The sequence below is a fragment of the Marmota flaviventris genome, chromosome 8 (assembly GCF_047511675.1).
Source record: "Marmota flaviventris isolate mMarFla1 chromosome 8, mMarFla1.hap1, whole genome shotgun sequence".
Lineage (NCBI taxonomy): Eukaryota > Metazoa > Chordata > Mammalia > Rodentia > Sciuridae > Marmota > Marmota flaviventris.
The window spans coordinates 43,093,527-43,111,807 of record NC_092505.1 but is presented as its reverse complement, the minus strand read 5'-3'; the positions used below and the strand labels follow the sequence as shown (position 1 = coordinate 43,111,807).

General features: G+C 37.3%; 1 protein-coding gene across 1 annotated transcript; it reads right to left on the bottom strand.

The window, feature by feature from the left end:
* Nucleotides 1–3,290: 3,290 nt before the first annotated feature.
* Nucleotides 3,291–17,660, bottom strand: Dnajb11 (DnaJ heat shock protein family (Hsp40) member B11). Its single transcript, XM_027951527.3, has 10 exons — nt 17,371–17,660; nt 14,910–15,066; nt 11,456–11,553; nt 9,678–9,810; nt 7,393–7,535; nt 6,833–6,915; nt 6,109–6,166; nt 4,934–5,045; nt 4,336–4,492; nt 3,291–3,742 (listed from the first exon to the last, which is right to left on the bottom strand). Exons 1-10 carry the CDS (start codon nt 17,436–17,438, stop codon nt 3,678–3,680), a joined length of 1,074 nt encoding a protein of 357 aa, XP_027807328.1. The 5' UTR covers nt 17,439–17,660; the 3' UTR covers nt 3,291–3,677.
* Nucleotides 17,661–18,281: the final 621 nt, after the last annotated feature.

The window sequence follows — 18,281 nt, the reverse complement described above, 5'->3', positions numbered from 1 at the left end:
ATTTAGAGAAAAGGTCTCACTGAGTTGCTTAGCTTCACTGTTGCTGATGCTGGCTTTGAACTCAATGAGATCCTCCTGCCTCAGCCTCCCAAGTCACTGGGATTGGCTTCAATTCTTTGGCAGCACTTTTATTCACTGTTTGGGCGAAAAATCTCATGTCTCAGTCAATACGGTGTACAGATTTCAAGTGGAGAGGTACAGACAAAATTTTGGATGACTAAACTGCAGGATCCCCAAACAGTGTCCCCAAACAGTGTAACAGTCTGGGTCACTGGGCTGACTTGAATGAAAGGTGACTGAATAGGAATGAATATGAGGCTCTTCATCCCAAAGAATCTGTCATCTTCTCCCAGGCTGAGGAGTGACTGGGCAGCCTGGGCAAGACTTTCCCCCATTCTCCTACCCCAGAAACACAGATTTATTCAGAGAAGCAGTTACATATCCAAGGGAAAATATGGGCTATCTCAGGGGAAAGACATCTTTTGGGGTAAAGTAAAAAGTACCCATTCAAGGGAGAATGACCAGTTATCTTGAGAATGAGAAACTTTTGGGGTAAAGCAAGGAATATTCATTCAGGGGAGAATGTAGGCCACCTCCAGAAGCAGACACAGACCCCAGTGAGACTCTAGGGCAGCCATATCAGGAAAAATATAATGTGAACATATATGTAACTTAACATTTTTTAGTAGCCACATTTTAAAAAGTAAAAAACAAAATCTTAGGTGAATTTTCATAATGTATTTTATTTTTAATAATTTGTTTTGTCAAATATACCCCCAATACAACTATTTTACCAAGTGATCAATAAAAAAAGTTGAGATAGTGTAAAACAGAATGTAAGCTAAGTCTTCAAAATCCAGTTTGTATTTTAAAGCACCTCTTGTTCAAGTGCTTATGGCCACCTATGGCTACTGTATGGGATAGAGCAACTTCACTGATGCTCAGTCTGCAGGAAGATTACCGTCAAGTCGTGTTGTTCTTACATTGCTGATTAGTAGAGGGGCTGTACTTATACCATCAGGAATTTTTTTTTTTTTTTTTTTAAATAATGGGAAAGGATCCAGGTTCTTTGACGTATAAAATCACTATGGAAGCTGGGCTGGTGGTGGTGTTCACTGCCTATGATCTGTATCCAAGCCTGGCTCATGAATACTGGGACAATTTCAGTGATTGAAATATTGAAATTTTGAAAGAGTGACCACTTAGCAAATGAATTTTTCTACTCTTATCTCTGAGTCCTTGGATGTTCAGTTGCCACTAGAGCAAGTAGCAGCTTATCTTTTTTCAAGGAATAAAATAAAATTATGTTTCCATTTCCATTTTTAAGATCCAATTGAACTTTCAAATGCCATGTCCTGTTCTTTTCCCAAAACTGATTTCTGAGCACTCACTTCCACTCAGGTCAGAAATCTGGCAATTTAGGCAGCAGCAAATGAAGCTGAAGAGTAGCTAAAAAAACATAGTGGGTCAATAAAATGTCTGAATTGCCAAAATGGATGCTGAAAATACACAAAAGCTCAAACTGAAAAAAAAAGTCATTCTTCATTATCTTCCTTTTGCAGATGAGAAAATAGAGGTCCAGAGAGGTTAATTGGCTTCCCTATGTCACAGAGATTAAGTCTGATTCCATGTCAACTATCTCTTTTCTCTTTTTGCATAGCTCCTTGGAATGACATTTTTCCTTGCAGGTCTGAAGATACTATTTTATTTTCCCACCATCATTATCTAGATCCTTCTACAGTGTTTCTCCTCTTATGAATCTATCACAGTTAAATACATTCTCTGGAACAGGTTGCCTGGATTCAAATTCAGGTTCCAAAACTTGTAGTAAATTATGGGATGTAACTCAGGTTCCTCATCCATAAGTTGGGGATAAAAAACAAAAACAAAACCTCATCCATGTTTAAAGATAAGGCACTTGGAATAGAACCTTGCTATTATCTATTCTCAATAAGTAATTTTTACTCAAAGAATAGAACAAGTTTTCAGTCCAATTGCATTCTGTAATTCACCAGAGCTTCTGGCTTGAACAGAATTTACATATTGACCACCTACCTCCTAGGCTTAGAGGCCTCCTCTGACCTCTTGAGACAGGTATCTTTAGTCTACTTGGGGGGATCATGCTGTCTTAGGGACCACTGCTCCATCTTTGGCAAGCACTAACTTCTGGAAGACAATTACACAGACAATATGGAGCCTGGTTTCGTGATCCTCCCATCATTCCCACCACCTGTCACTATGATTGACTACAAGAAAGTCTATGGAACTTGATATAAATCTTTCCAAATTACAGTGGGCCTGAGATATAACACTTAAAGTGAACTGAAGCTAAATCCAATGAGATCTTCTCAAACACAGCAGTCTAGACCATGGATAAAGAGAAAAAGTCCTTTTAACATTCTTTTTTGTAGGATGGAACATTATCTCTATGGGATCTTTCTAGCCCTGACTAGTAACTCCAACTCTCAGAATCTTGACTGACTTCATCTTGGAAAAAAACGGGGATTAGCAATTGCAAATAAAGACCAAGAGTTTTTCTAGGCTATGTTAGGAGAAGTGTTGATGAATATTTCTGAGAAATGTTCAACTACAGGAAGTTCAATATGTAATCTTAAATGTACAAAAATTCACTCAACTTACATTGTATTTATGTGGTTTCATTTGATTTCTAAGTTTCTTTCAAACAGTGGTATTGACTGCTGTGGAACCAAATGCAGGGATGCTGTGCAACTCCAGTGACAGTTGGACCCCTCCCCCATATAACAGCAATTGTTCAACAGCAATGAAACATTTACCAGCAGAGGCAAGAGGTCTAGAGTACATGAAAAGTAGAGCATTATGTGACTGTACAAAGTAAAAAAGCAAATGAGGGTCAAAAGCCAAAGGTACTCAAGTCACATGCCATTTGAATCGGGTGCTACTGGAAGAAACAAATGTAATTTGCAACTCTACTTTCTAAATTCATTTTCTAGAGCCAGTATAATCATGGGTTTAACTGAGATTATGTACATGAAAAGTGCTTTCTAAACAGTAAAATATCTATATCAGATTTTATTGTTCCCAAATAAAATGAGAGGAAATATATTTTCCCAGAAAATTAGATCTTCATATAATCTTGATTCCTATATCCTAGTCCCTAAGCTTGTTTTTTTAAGCTCTTTGCTACAAGATTCCATGTGTGTTTCATGGGGTATGGGAATTGGATTACACCAGTCTTTTGCATGCTTGTGTGTTCTTCTTGCCTAATGGGAGAACAAGCGGACTAGTTCACAGGAGAAAAGAAACAGGAGTCAAGAAAAAAATAACAACAAGATGTATTTAAAAACAGACTTCTCCAGTTGGCATTTTGAATGAAATAACTAACAATTATCTCCAACCCTTTTTATTCGCTTGCTCCTGGAGTCCTCTTGAAGCTTTAATTCTTGAAACTCAGGTGGCAGCACCAGACATTGTATTCCCAAAGGGAGAGGTATTAGTTAACCTTTTGCTGGTCATTCTTGTCTGAATGCAAATGGACAAACTCAAGCCCTCTTATTCATATCATGACGGTTATTAGGAAAAAAAATTAAGTCAAACTTGCATATTGAAAATAAAAATAAAAACACACAAAAACCCCCCTGCAGATAATAAATATCGCTGATTCACTTATATTCAACAAAGTCCAATTTTATTCACTCTTAATATCCTTGCAGTCCATTGTATACCTTCTGCACTGATCCTTGTTTCAGTAGCTGTTTGATACCTAAAAAAAAAAAAGAAAAGAAAAAGAACACATGACAACCTTAACAAAAATGTGACTTCCCCAGAGTTTAAACAGCATGTTTCATGGGGAGGCCCACAAACCCCAGGAAATCAAAAAGGAGGTAATCAAAAGGGAAAGAAAACTCTCCAGCTAAGTTTTTCATTTCTTCTCTGTTCTCAATTTTTACCTTTTTTACCACTTTTATTATTTAACAACACCAAACTGGGCCCTTTTCAGCCAGTTATCACAGTCATTTCTAAGCTTCTCATCTTCTTATAGTACATGGCTTCCCTTTTACAGTTTGGTCTAGCTCATTCGTTTTAAGTAGGTCTGCTTCACTCTGAACATACTGGGTTTCAAAGCATGCTCATACAACCTTTAACACACTTACCACAGGACTTTTATTATTGCATTGCCAGAGAAACACGAGTTTGTTCATTCCTATACTTGTATTCCACTATTATTAATGGCTGATACATTATGCCACTGGAGGGTTTTTATGGTCACTATACTCTCATATACATAACACACAGACACAGATGTGCAAAGGCATACACACACACAAACACACACACACTTATTATACTCCATACCTTCTCTTGCTTCCTCTGTTAACTGTTTTGGAAAATCCACATCAAATGTGATTATTAAAGAGCCCTTGATATTGTTGTTGTCAAAGTTAGGGAGCCCTTCCCCCTTTTTCCATAGCTTGGCTCCTGGCCTGGTGATCTTATCCCGGGAAATATGTACCTAAAAAGTAAAAGGGAATGTAGTGAAGCAGGACTGACACACCCAAAGTACATCACACAGCTCTAGTGAGCAGTGGTACATAAAGCTAATGTCACAGCTCAAAGAAAGGATGAGGGGCAACATCATTAAGATAAAAGTACAAAAAAAAAAAAAAAAGGTTTTAAAAAACACGAAGTAAAATCAAACACATAAGCCAGTTTAAAGAAATAATAATAAGGTTTTGTCAATGGAAACTTGGAAACTCTAAGAACAAGACTGTCAAAGGCTGTGTAATCAATTCTGAGCAGCAAAAGGCCTGTGGCACTGTTATTGCTGAACATTCAGCAGCAGAGTAAGGAGGGAAGGCAGAAGTCCCCGTGGTTCTCTACAAGTGAAGTGACTGAAATAATCTAAAATCACCCACATAAAGGCTTTAAAAAGAAGCAAAATTGCTTTGTTTACCTTGTGACCATCCAAGTGAGTAATATCCATCTCAAAGCCGACTAGAGACTCAACTAGTGAGATTGTCACATTTGTGTACAAATCATCTCCTCTCCTTTCAAATATCCGGTGCCTAAAAACAGAGTAAGATAAAGAATAATTAATTTCCATATGTATCAAGAGTTCAAAAGTTGCTAGAAAGATCTTGATGAACACCATTCTTTCAAACAATGAGCACTTATTAGACACACTTTTGTGTAAAGCATTAACTGAGATAACAAAACTACATAAGTCTTATTAAACCTTATTCTTAAAGAGAGTTTACAATCAGCAGAAGCCAAAATATATATATGTAAGGAAAACTATCAGTCATTAGGTTATGGAAAAGAGAGAAAGATGTTTGGTAGCAGGGGCTAGGAGATGGGCTTCAGAAACAGGTCTGTGGAGGTTTCCTGAGCTGGGTTCACAAGTCCAAGGGGGCTCCAGATGCAGATATGGCCAGTGCAGGAAAAGGGGGAACAGGCTAGAGGGAATTCTGGCAAAGACAAGGACTTGAGAAGGTACCAGGTTTATTCAGGGAATAGCCCATGTTCCAATTTCTTAGGAAGTGATGAGAAAGACAAGGTAGGTAAGAAAAGCTGGGAAAAAATAATCACTGAACATAAAGAGTGCACAGACAGACTGTTTCCCCATGTTCAAGTGGGAATCCTGTTTCAAATAATTCTTACATGAAGAAGTATCCAACTGGTAACAAGAGAGAAATAATCAACAAGAAAGCACAAGTCCTGGACAAAATGACTGCCTCCACAGCCTTTCTAAACAGAGAAGCTGAATATTATATAATAGAAGTTCCTTCCTATGGAGAAACCTCCCATTCTTGAATAGTACAGTAGACCCTCAGCTAAAATCACAGCTTACCTTAGTTCCCTATTCCTGTATGCCTCTCTTTTATAGCTCCTTTTCTCTATTCCTCCTTTCCAATGTCTTTTGGATTTTTATGTCCTAAGTGAATATATAACTGAAGCTCAAATCCCAGGGCCCAATCCCAAATTTTCAGGATTATTGAAGAATTACAAATAATCACTTGTGGTATTATGGGCATGAAACAGGAAAAAATCTTGAGGCATTATCTCTATCATCTGATGTACCTGAGAAGCATAGGTTGAAAAGATGGCCTCTAAAATTCGATCACTTACTTGACAACTTTGATTCGGAAGCGTAAGTCTCCAGGCTCACCATCCACATGAGGCTCACCTGGTCAGGGCAGATTACAGAAGGTTATAGAATACAGGAAGTCACACAAGTATAAGACTACAAATCTACTGGACAGTTGAGAGGAATTTTTAAAACCACTACCTAAGGCACTGGGTCTATCAAGTCTGTTAGGGCACAGTCTCAGCCTGGTTATATCAAGTTTCAGGTCATTAGTGAAGATCACCTGTGCTTCAGGCACAGCAATAAATAACTTGACCTAATTCCTAAACAAAGAATGATTCACCAATTTTCTGAACCTGGAGTCAGTCTTAAAGCTTTATTTCCTTTTAGAATTTTAAGTTTAAGTCCAAAAGTGAGTTTGGAGAACATATAATTAATGTCCCATTGGACATATATATCCTCTTTCATTGTTAAGTTAAAATTAATCTATTTATTGAGGCCTGGCCACCCTAAATTTTGATAAAATTTAGACTATCTGACAGTAACTTTTGGCCTTAATAGTCAAAGGATAATCAGTAATGCTAATGCTTCTGTGACTAAGCATGCTGGTAATAAAAGGCTTCCTATAACCTAAAACTGGCTGAAGAGTATTAGAAATTATACATTCATTTACCATGCAGTCACTAAGAGATGAGCTGAGGTAGAAGTGAGATGTATTCATAAGAAGAGAATAGAGTTAGGATAATAAAAACATTAATATTTCACCTTCTCCAATAAAGGGGTACTCCATGCCATCTCTCACTCCAGGTTCTATTTCTACTTCCAGCGTTCGTTCTTCATTCACTAATCTGGGACAAAGGAATTAAAAAAGGAAAAGAAAATGAAAATACAAATGTAATCCCCAACATAGATAAAGTTTTATCCGTTTTATCAGAGCTTTTTCTGATTATTAGTATACCTCTACTTCACAAAGCTCTCTCAGATCTGTTTATATCTTCTTCATGACAAAATTCAGGGCAAAGCCACTGTGTATTACATAAACATATAAGATTGCTCTACTAGTCCAAGTAGAAAGGAAACATTAACATTTATTAAGTATCTTTGGAAATAAAGGGCATTGCTTATTAGTTCAGAAACAAAAAAAGGATATATATAGAAAAAATATTTCAGGAAAAATTTTAAAACGTACATTTATTTGCTCTATCCTTTGGTGAAACATTGATGGAAGAGGAAGGGAGAGTTAAATATGGGCCATGAAATTTTTATTAAACAAATGAGATTATCCAAGTGTTTCTTGGTAGAACCATGGAGGTGATTTCACTTACTTAACATTAGGGCACTCATCGCAGACTACCTCTTGGGTCATCTGGAAGCGACCTGGGCCCAGCTGGGTGGTCCGCATTTCTTGCCGACAGTTGCATTTCCGTTTGCCAGGAGCCTGCCTTGCCACAGGTTTATTTCTAACTACCTAAGGAATGCATGAAACAGCCTTTAGTTTCCTTAATGAATTAGGACTCTACTCACATCTGTACTGGAATTTCCCCTTCTTTGGCAAGCTACCGATCAGGGAAACCTAAAGCTGACAGAAACCTTTGAAGAGTACAAATCAGCCCTCAAACAGGAATGAAGTAAACATATACTTAAATGACTCAAATTCTTTAGTTGGAGAAGAGAGGGAAGTAAAAAAGAAGAGAACTGAAATATAAGGTATATGACATCAGCATTAGAATTGTAAGCCACAACTAAGTGATACTGAGCTAAAGTGTTCATAGATTTTACTATCTCTTAAGAAATCTGAGTTGGGTAAAGCATAACCCTGAAGAACAACCACAGCATTCAGAAGCTACTGTGTTTACCATCTAAACCTATGATTAAACTAATGAAAATGCCTCCTTGTTTTAGGCAATTCAATCCAGGACTACTTTCCAGTGCTACCTTTGTTCAGACACATTACCATGCCAGGAAGAAACACAATGATCATCTCTTTGTAGTTGACTGCAATCAAATATCTGACCCCACCAAGTATGTGAAATTAATATGTATTAAGAAAAGTAATCTTGTTTTTGCCTAATCACAAGGTAACAACTCATGCAGCAGACTGACAAAAATGCCTGGAGTAAAACCCCTAACAGCCTATGTATATAAAAACCCAAGTCAACAGGATATTACAGCCAACAACAATATAATAATCAAAGCAAACACTTTATAGCAAACCTGTCCAGGAATACTCTAAACACTTTTGCACATTCACATATTCATTTAATCCTCACAACCTTACAAGGCAGGTCATATCATTATCTTCATCTTACAGGTGAGGTAAAGGTAGCACATAAAAGTGAAGTAAAAGGACCCAGGCCACATAACTAATATATGGCAGAACTAAAGTGGGAAGGTAGGCAGTCAAGCTGTAAAGTCCATTCCAGAGTTTTGAAAAAGATGAATAACCTCAAATAAAATATCTCAAAGTTCACTAGAAAATACAGAACAGTATTTTTTCATTTTAGAGCAGAATTTCTTATGTAAAATGCAAAGACTAACCATAAAAGATTGATAAGATTTGAATGCCTTAAAATTAATACTTTTGCTCATTGAAATAAATCTTAAATATAATGCAAAGATGTTACAAACTGATGGGATATATTTATATCATATGTAGCTGATAAAGAATTAGCAGAAAGAATAAAGTATTCTTAGAAATCAAAGAAAAGGGCCAAAGACATGAACAGACATTTCATAAGATAAGAAACAAACATGGCCTATAAATATGAAGGGACACTTGTCCTAACTGGTAATCAATAAAACATAAATCAAGACCATGATGAGATAACATTTTATACCTATTTGAAGGACAAAATTAAGAAGTCTAATAATTCCATTTATTAGAGTTAGTAAATCTATAAATTCTCATAAATGGTACAAGTGTTGACACAATCAATATCAAAACCAATATGGCATTATTTCATAAAACATGAACACTGGTTCCTATTACCCAGCAATTCTATTTAAGTATTACCCACCAAGAGATATTCTGCTCACGTGTACCTAGAATATGTACAAGAATGTTCATAAAAGCACTGTCTGAAACTGAAAAGAACCTGGGAAAAAACTAACACCTGTAGATAAATTGTGGTCATAATAAAATTTTATTCAGTGGGATTATACTCTAAGCAACAACAAGGGTGAGTCCTAGTAACATAATAGCAGAAAAGTCAGCCCCAAAAGATAATAACTGCTATATCATTTTTACAAACTCAAAAACAATAAATAATACATCATTCATTTGTTTAACAAAACAAATGAGAAAGGCAAAACGACCAAAAAAGACAAAATTCAGGTAACAAATTACCTATAAAGGGAGGCAAGAGGATGGAATAGGAAGTAGCATGTGGGCAGATTAAGTCCTGGCATGGTTTTATTTAGTTCCAAGTCTGAGCAATCTTGAGTTTATTAAAAAAATGACAACTGCATCATGAACCAAAGATTCTGATTAATTCAATTTCAGTCACTCCCCCTCATTCTCTAAAAGAGCAGGTACTCTGAAGCCTCTAATTTTTAGTCAAAAATTCAAGTTCTAGAAATAAACATGAATAGCCATATTGTTTAAACTTACTTCCACAAAATTTCCAGCATATACTTCTTCCAAAGTGACTTCTAGATCTACGATAATATCACTTCCTCTTGGAATATTTCTGTCTTGCTGGCGAGGGGTTCCTCCAAACATGAAACCAAAATCTCCAAAAAAGCTGTAGATAAGTGTGAAATCATCAGAAAAGAAATATGAGTTTGTTACAATTATTTAGTTTTCTTTCAAATTTATAAAACAATGCTTCCTGTCAATACAATGTACAAAAGTCAAAGACATTTTCCACATATTGAAGTCATATCATACACAATTATAATTTATATAATGTCAACTACATTGTAACTATATTGATGCCCACAAGAAAAAAAAATACTTTTAAAAGTAATATGGTCCATACAAATAGTATAGCATATACACATACTATATGCCAATGAAGTCAATGTTGGACTCAATGAAATAATATTAATTTGATACTAAGGAAAATCCAGCCATAGTAAACTTATTGAGAAAGGGTATAGTATACATAACACTGTATAAAGCTGAGCTTAGTGGTAAACTTATTTTTAAGGGTAATTTTGAACATACATAATGTTCACTTTATGTGCTTTTTAGCAGTTAACCTTGATGAAAGAAGCTACTACTGTGTACCAAAATCCTGGGTACATATTTAAATAAACTAAAAAAGCATCAGCTTAGCATCAGCTTAATAAAATTCTAATCCTTAAGGAAAAGTAAGTTCTGGTCTCTACAAGATCAAAATTAACTTTTGTAAATAAAAAAAGAATCATCTGCAATTAAAAAAAAAACAGTGACCTTCATTTGTGCAGGTATTCTAATATTAATGTTGATCTCTGGTGTAATTAAGAAGCTTCAGATATTGGTATGACAACTATATAATCCCCTCTCCCACCAAACAATCTTGGTGAATGTATTCCTCAATGTTAAAAGCAAGGAGGTAAGATGGGGTGGAAGTAGGGGAAGTCTTTTCTCTTCCTGACATCCCTAGGGAGTACTTTATTGTTTTGTTTTTGTTTTTTGGTATTGGGGGTTGAGCCCATGGGAGCTTTACCCTAGAGCTACATTTCCAGTCTTTTTTATTTTTTATTTTGAGACAATCTCTTGCTAAGTTGCTGAGGCTGGACTTGATCTTGCCATCTTCCTGCCTGAGCCTTCCAAATTGCTGGGATTACAGGTATGCCCTAGATAGCACTTTGAAAAGCCAAGGAGAATAGACACTTTTCTGATAGGCCAAAACAGCTAAATTAATCCTAGAGAAGAGGAAGATTTCCCAATCATTAACTCACACATTTTCAGAAGTCCTAAAAATCTACCATCACCCTTAAATACTAAATGGGGAAAACTACTGTATGCAATACCGATTCTTACTTTAAGAATCTGAAGAAAAAAACTCTCTCCCATAAAAATGCAGATTTAAATATCTTCTTAATTATAAAAGCTTCAGACCTGAACTCCAGGTGAGATCTACTACACAGAATTATGATATATGGAAATTCAAATATCAATAATGTGGGCTCCAAAAGGAAGAAGGGTTTATCATTCTAGCCACCCAGCACTCCTAGACAGCCATGTGCAGCAGGAGATTAAGAACTTCTATTTAATTCCTTCCCCAATGGTGGTTATCAAAACTACCTATTCTTGTTGATAGGATGAAAGAGAGGTAGCTCTGGATATAAGAACAGAATTTTTTTTTTTTCTCTTCTGTGCTTAAAAGAATAATTTAGCTCATTAAGTCACTATGATCCATTATTGGACACTAATCCTTTGCAGGTGGGTACATTACTTACTGCGAAAAAATGTCTCCATGGGAGCTCTGATGACCATCTTTCAATCCTTCTTCACCATATGTATCATATTGTTTCCGTTTTTCACTATCTGACAGAACCTAGGATAAAAGTGGAGGAAAAAGCCATACTTGGTAATATTCAGCTTAGGTACATTCATATTTATGTTTGTTTTTTTCACTCTGATACTATGTTTAAGATATCAGGGGAAGGTAATTTTCATTGTGTATGGTATTAAGCATTTTTATAAAGTTTTTTTTTTAATAGACTAAATTCTTTGGTGAATTTTCCATTTCACATTGCTTACTTCATGTTTTTAATTTAGCATTATCAAACCTCACCTAATTACTTAAAATTTATACTTGAATGATATGGCTGTGAAGGTTGGGGAAGTACCAGGAAAGAGGTGAGATGGACTGCTCAGGTTTACTTTCTGTGTTGTTTAAAGCCAGTGCTTATGCTATTAACTACTATGCTATATTCTCTCCAAACCATAAACTAGAATATAACTATGACAGACTATCATCAGTGATAGAAGCACTAAATTAGGACAGTCTTAATAGTTGGGACTCACGTGTCTATGCTTCCCAATATACACACATTAGGAGATTGGCAAGTCAACGGAATAGAATAATAGGCCCTTCAGTAAGATTTATACTGCTTTATTTTTCAAGTTTGGTATATGTAGAAATTCATTTGTGAAAGAACTCTATCTGCCATATAGTCAATTTCACTGCTTAAAAAGAAATTTGTAAGTTTTAGTTTAGAGAGGTTTATGCTTTCTCATTGAACCCACTCTGTGTGATAACAAAGAATATAAAGAAAAATAACTCTTATACTTTCAATTTTGCATGTTAAGCAAAAAGAAAAATAAAGCTTCCATTTTAGTCACAGCAACACATATACCTTTGGAAATTAAACAGCTTTAAGATATTCCTTTGTTATGTATAAACTCCCACTTAGACAAGAGACTAAAGGAGAAACAAAGGAGAAAATTATTTCAAACCCTGATTGACATATTCAAATAACCCACACTTTTGGCTCAGTGTCTGAAAGATGTGCAAGGAGCCACAGCAAACATTTACTAACATTGAAGACATATTTAGAAGGATATATATTAAATGTAAAAGAGAATGAGCATTCTTAAAAGCAAAGAAAAATGGGTTAGTCCAGAAGTAACCACAGCAGCACTATGATAAAGCCACTACAACAGATCAGGTAAGAGAAAGAAATGTTTTGGCAAAAATTCTTAGAAAACAGGTACTTTAAGACAGGTGTGGTGGTAATTCTAGCTACTCAGGTGGCTGAGGCAGAATGATACCAAATTCAAGGCGAGCCTGGGTATTTGAACAAGACCCTGCCTCTAAATAAATAAATAGCTCTGGGATATAGGTCAGTGGTAGAGCACTTGCCTAGCATGTGCAAGGCGCTGGGTTTAATCCCTAGTATTGTGGGGGGGGGGGGGGGGAAAGAAAATAGATACTCTGAAGAAGAAGAAATGGACAGAGTTAACCTGAAACAAACTTATTATTCCACAATCTGGATTCCCAATATTTTCATCTTTAAGTCTACATTGCTGATCTTATCTAGATAAAGAAACAAACCCTGCACAATGATTGGCTTTAAGTAAGTTTCTTTTTGGATACCAGAGGCTTCTATAACTGCCCCCCCACCAAAAAAAAAAAAAACTACCTGTAAAGTTGTCATTCATTTCTTCCTCACTTTTCTTCTAAGGAAAGCAATTTATTTAATAGTCTTAGAAATTATTTTACTTATTTTTATTTTTTATTATTTTCTTTTTGAGTCAAGGTCTCACTAGTTACTCAGGCTGACCTGACCACTGGGCTTAAAGAATCCTTAGCCTCCCTTGTAGCTGGGTCTATAGGAAGATGCTACCATATCCAGCCTCTTGCATTTTTAAAGTGGGGGGGGGGGGCGGTACAGAGATTGGCCAACCAACATGCAGATTCTCAACTAATTAAAAAGCCAGAAATATTCCCAGCTCAGTAGAGAAAGCAAATTGGTATTCATAGAACTCTTTGTAGTATACTGAGATTTTGATTAATGAACACTCATTTACCTAAGGTAAAAGGCAATCAAGCTTGAATGGTACAAAGAAAAAGAAAAAATCTGAACTAGTAACTAGAGAGGTTGTAGAATTATATAAACTGCAATTTCATGAAGGATACATGCATAGCCTGCCTAGGTCATGAATAAAGACCATGATAGATTGTTTATAAAGAAATGTAAGTTCAACTTCCTTCGAAAATATTTTTTGACTATTGGGTTCTTAGCAAACAATGGAAGTAGAAAATATAGTATAAAACATGGACTCATAAATAATAAAATGTTACATACATTTTAAGAGGGGACATAAGCCCTCTCAAATTTATCTTTAGACCTCAGGTTAAGAATTTCTGTTGTGTAGGATCACTGAAGTTATGGGGGAGAAGAAAGGGAGACCCCTGTAGCTCTAGGGTTCATATGGTATAAGACGATTTCAGTTCAGTAGATTTTTTTAATCTAGGAGGATTAAAAAAAAATTTTATTTTGAGATCCTCATTAAAAAAAAATCATATTACTTTCCAGCCTTTTCAATATGCAGGGTTTTAAACTTGAATTCAGAAAATTTCACTCTACGACTTTTAGAATTTAATTAATTTTTTCTGTGCCTTTTAGGAAATGGGAATAAAAATTTGTCTAGATCTACTATATTTCACAGTATCCTTGTGAAGATTGACATTACCCTTGCAAGTGTTTTGACCTCTAGATTTGCCCGTAAATTCAAACTATACCTATGTTTTGTTTGATCTGCAAAATAAAGAAATTCAATTAGTTACCAAAACTTTTACAATAAGGAGAATTTATATAAAAATGTAGATTTCCAACTTCTCTTGAAAAATCAGTAGATCTGGCAAGATAATATTTGCATTTGTTTATGGCAAAAACTGACTGGAGTTCAGTCACATCTGCTCCACTGAAAGAGAGCCAGAGGCTTCAGTTAATAACAATCTTCATCAGTCTGTATTAATTCCCAAGGAATGAAGGCAGAATATCCATTGTTATGTTTTATCTTACACCTCTGCCTGTTATTTTTCTTGTCCCTATGAGCATGTTAGGTTGCAAACCTCATTTAGGTGTTTTTTTTTGTATTTCTGGCTCAATTTCCCTAACTGATAGATTGATAGATCAATCAGTTAAGATTATTAATCTCTCAATCATACTTTCATTCATTTTTTTCAACATTAATCCCCTCATTAAAATAATATTAAAAAGATAGGAAATGACATCTACTAATAAGAATGTAATATCTAGTACAGCATAGCACCAAGTATTATTTTTACTTTTATCTATATGTTTCTAAACAGAAGTAACCTAAATGAAGTGTTTCTCTGTATTATATGGTCTTTTCTATATCCATAGCTTTTGTTTATACTTATCTTTTTTCTTGACTCACCTCATAAGCAGCACCCAGATCCTGGAATTTCTCCTGGGCTTGGGGATCATCAGGGTTCCGGTCAGGATGAAGCTGCAGGGCTAGTTTCCTGTAGGCCTTCTTAATATCCTTTATAGAGGCACTTCGAGGTACCCCCAGGATCTTATAGAAATCTCGCCTGGGAAGGAACAGAGAAAATACATCATTAAAAAGATTTATATATTAAATTTTTAAAAGTGAAAGGTTTTTTATCCCTTTTCATTTAGGTCTCTGTCTAAGCAAAGAAATACAAAACGAAATAAAAAAGAAATACAAAAAAATAAAGGTGTGCATGCATGTTTCACATATACCTTCATTTTTTATTAGAAAATGGGAATAAAACACACACACAGAGACTTGTGCTGGTTATTGAACTCAGGAGCGCTTAACCACTGAGTCACATTCTTAGCTCTTAGCATTTTCTGAGACAGGGTCTTGCTAAGTTGACTAGGGCTTTAGCAAGTTGCTGAGGCTGGCCTGGAACTTGTGATCCTCCTGCTTCAGCCTCCCAAGTCACTGGAATTGTAGGCATGTGCCACCACACTTGGCTGTAACCTTCTTTACAACTACCTTCCATCAGGAAACTATTTTCTTATTTTGTGGTCACATGTCATTTCTGGGCAATAACACCATAAAATGCAATTAACTTTCCCCCTTTTCCCTTTCTGGTTCCAGATGACTACTGACTGTTTCCAAAGGTCAAATATCAATCTCAAAGGATGGTTTTCTTTATTTAAAAAGATAATGTGACATAAATGTCCTAATAGAAACACTTACAAATGTTAAAGAGAAAGTGACTGAAGTGAAATTTAGAGGTTAAAATAAAGGTTAAGTCAAAGCCCAAATAGCAACTCTAAAGAAAAAATAAAACCCATCTGGATATAGTATTTTTTGCTGAAAGAGAAAAATATGAAACTTATACTCATTTTCAGTAGTTTTCATGTAAAAATGGGAACAGCTCAAAAAAAATGTAGGGAGAAAATGGCTAGCTTAGCTCAGCATCAACATTACACTGAGACTATTTTATGACTTACTTAAGTTTATACCTACAAGATTTAAAATATTTAATATTAGCATTTTATTAAACACTCTAGAGTACTTGTAGCTTTATGTGTAAATATTACAAAGAAAAGTATAGTTAAAAAACCAATAAAGCATTATTTAGGAGAAGTTAATTTTTTAGAAATTTAAGATGTTTCACAAGAAAAAATGACAACAAAGCTTAAACTTACATGCAAAGGGTAAAAAAAACTTGTGTAAGAAATTCTTAAATTTTAAAACTATGCTATGTAGTAACTTCCCCATTCAGAAAAACCTATAAATTGTTCAAAGATGAGACCTACTATTTTTTGCATTCTAAAATATGGGCTGGGGTTGTGGCTCAAGTGGTAGAGTGCTCCCCTAGCACGGGTGAGGCACTAGGTTCGATCCTCAGCATCACATAAAATATATTGTATCCACCTAAAACTAAAAAATAAATACAAAAAATAAAATAAAATAAGAGCCTGGTGTACTATATCTTGGGTTACCAGGAGTATAGGATCATGAATGTTAAAGGCTGACTGGATCCTTAAGAGTCCATCCGCATAAGGATGGCACAATACTACTTTCATGTTACAGATGAGAATATCTAAATTTCTTTCAAGGTTACATAATTCATAAATAGAGTGGCTAAAACCCCAGCTTACTATCTGTTGGCGAACTGTTCTTCTCACTCACACCATTTGAATTCTCAAGATGGTACCATGGAGAGAGACAGTGAGGCACGACAGCCTTGTCTCAATAGTAAAGAAGCTGGGAAGATCAAGAGCTCTCTAAAAGGTCTCGCTGCTTCCCAAATCAATTTTCTTCAGTCCCGGGTTTGCTTCCCTACCTGAGATCCTCACTCTGACTGGTGTCACAGCACACCCACTTTAATGTCAGCTCTTCAATGGCTTGCCCCGGACTCAGCATTGCACCATGTTCTGCTTCAACTCAGGAGGGTACAACAACACACCTCTTTGACCGAAGGCGTGTCCATCGCCTCAATCTCAGCTCGGCGCTGTCACTATCTTCAATTAGTCAGGAGTCCTATTCCTTCCCAAGCTCTGCGTGACACTGCTTCCGCTCGCAACCACTTTCCTCCCCTGAAACTCCCCTCAAACCTCAGCTGCTGTATTTGGCACTGTATTCAATTCCCACTCCTCTAGGCAAAGCCCTACAGGGCCTCTGGATCTAAGGTCCTCTCGCTGGTGACACGCTAGGCTCCCCTCGTATCCCAAAAGCCTGGCCCACACTATCCTACTCTTCCGCTCCATTGTCGTACCACAAGGATATCCCTCTCCATTCCCTCAGTGTGGCCATGCCGCTTCTCCCACCTCTCCCTCCCCAATGCCCATCCTGCCTCCTCCCCAGCAAAGCTGACTCCCGGGCCCCATGCCCGCCAGGCCCGCCTCTTCCTCACCCGGCGATCACGGCCCCGATGAGGTACAGCAGCAACAGGCAAAAGGTGCCCAGGTTCTGCGGGGCCATGGTTCCTCAGTGCCGGCCCCGGTCCCACACACTCCTCACAGGTTCCGCAGCCGCCGCGTCGTCTCGCCAGCGCTCCCGGCCTTGTGAGGCCGCCTCACGCCGGGAGTCTCCTACTTGGTCCGCAGGCAGATAGCTTGCCCCCAGCCTCTGCCAGTCCACTTCCCGGGAGTCCCAAGTCCCGGTGAGAGAAGCCCCCAGCAAGCGAGGGCCAATCGCTACCCGGGACATCACACGCGGCCGGTACCTCGGAGCCAATCAGCAGAGTACACTTCACCTCCGAGGCGGTGCGGGTAGCCAGTTAGGCTTCGGAACTGCAGCCGCAGTTTCTGGCCAATTGGAAGAGGAAACGTCAAAGGATCGCGACGCCACAAGAAGCCGCTCAGGCCCGGCTCCCGCGAGTCGATGAAAACTACGTAAAAGGCCCGGATTGGCGCCAAGTGAAGGCACCGAGATACCCTAAATCTTTCTTATCGACTCCCTGGATTTTTCACCAATCGCGAGACTTTTCTACCAGAACCGACCAATTGGGAGAGGGAGGTTTTAGCTTGGAAGTCTTGAAATTTCCCATTGAAATACATTGAAATTTCACTAGATGCCGGCGATGAGGGACAGTGGCGGAAGGGGGCGGGGCTGTTACTTCGCGCCAACGCTACTTGGGACGCCTCGCTTGGGAGGTCTCACTTTACGGTATCCTGGCAACCCCGTAAGCAGTATCTCGGTTGAGTAGAAAAAGAGGTCCGCTTGCTTACAGAAAAGCGACCGTGGAGGCAGACCGACTCAAGCCGAGTTCAGACTTGGTTTCCAGCACTTCAAAGCGGTGAGACCTTCCCCACCCTCCAAGTC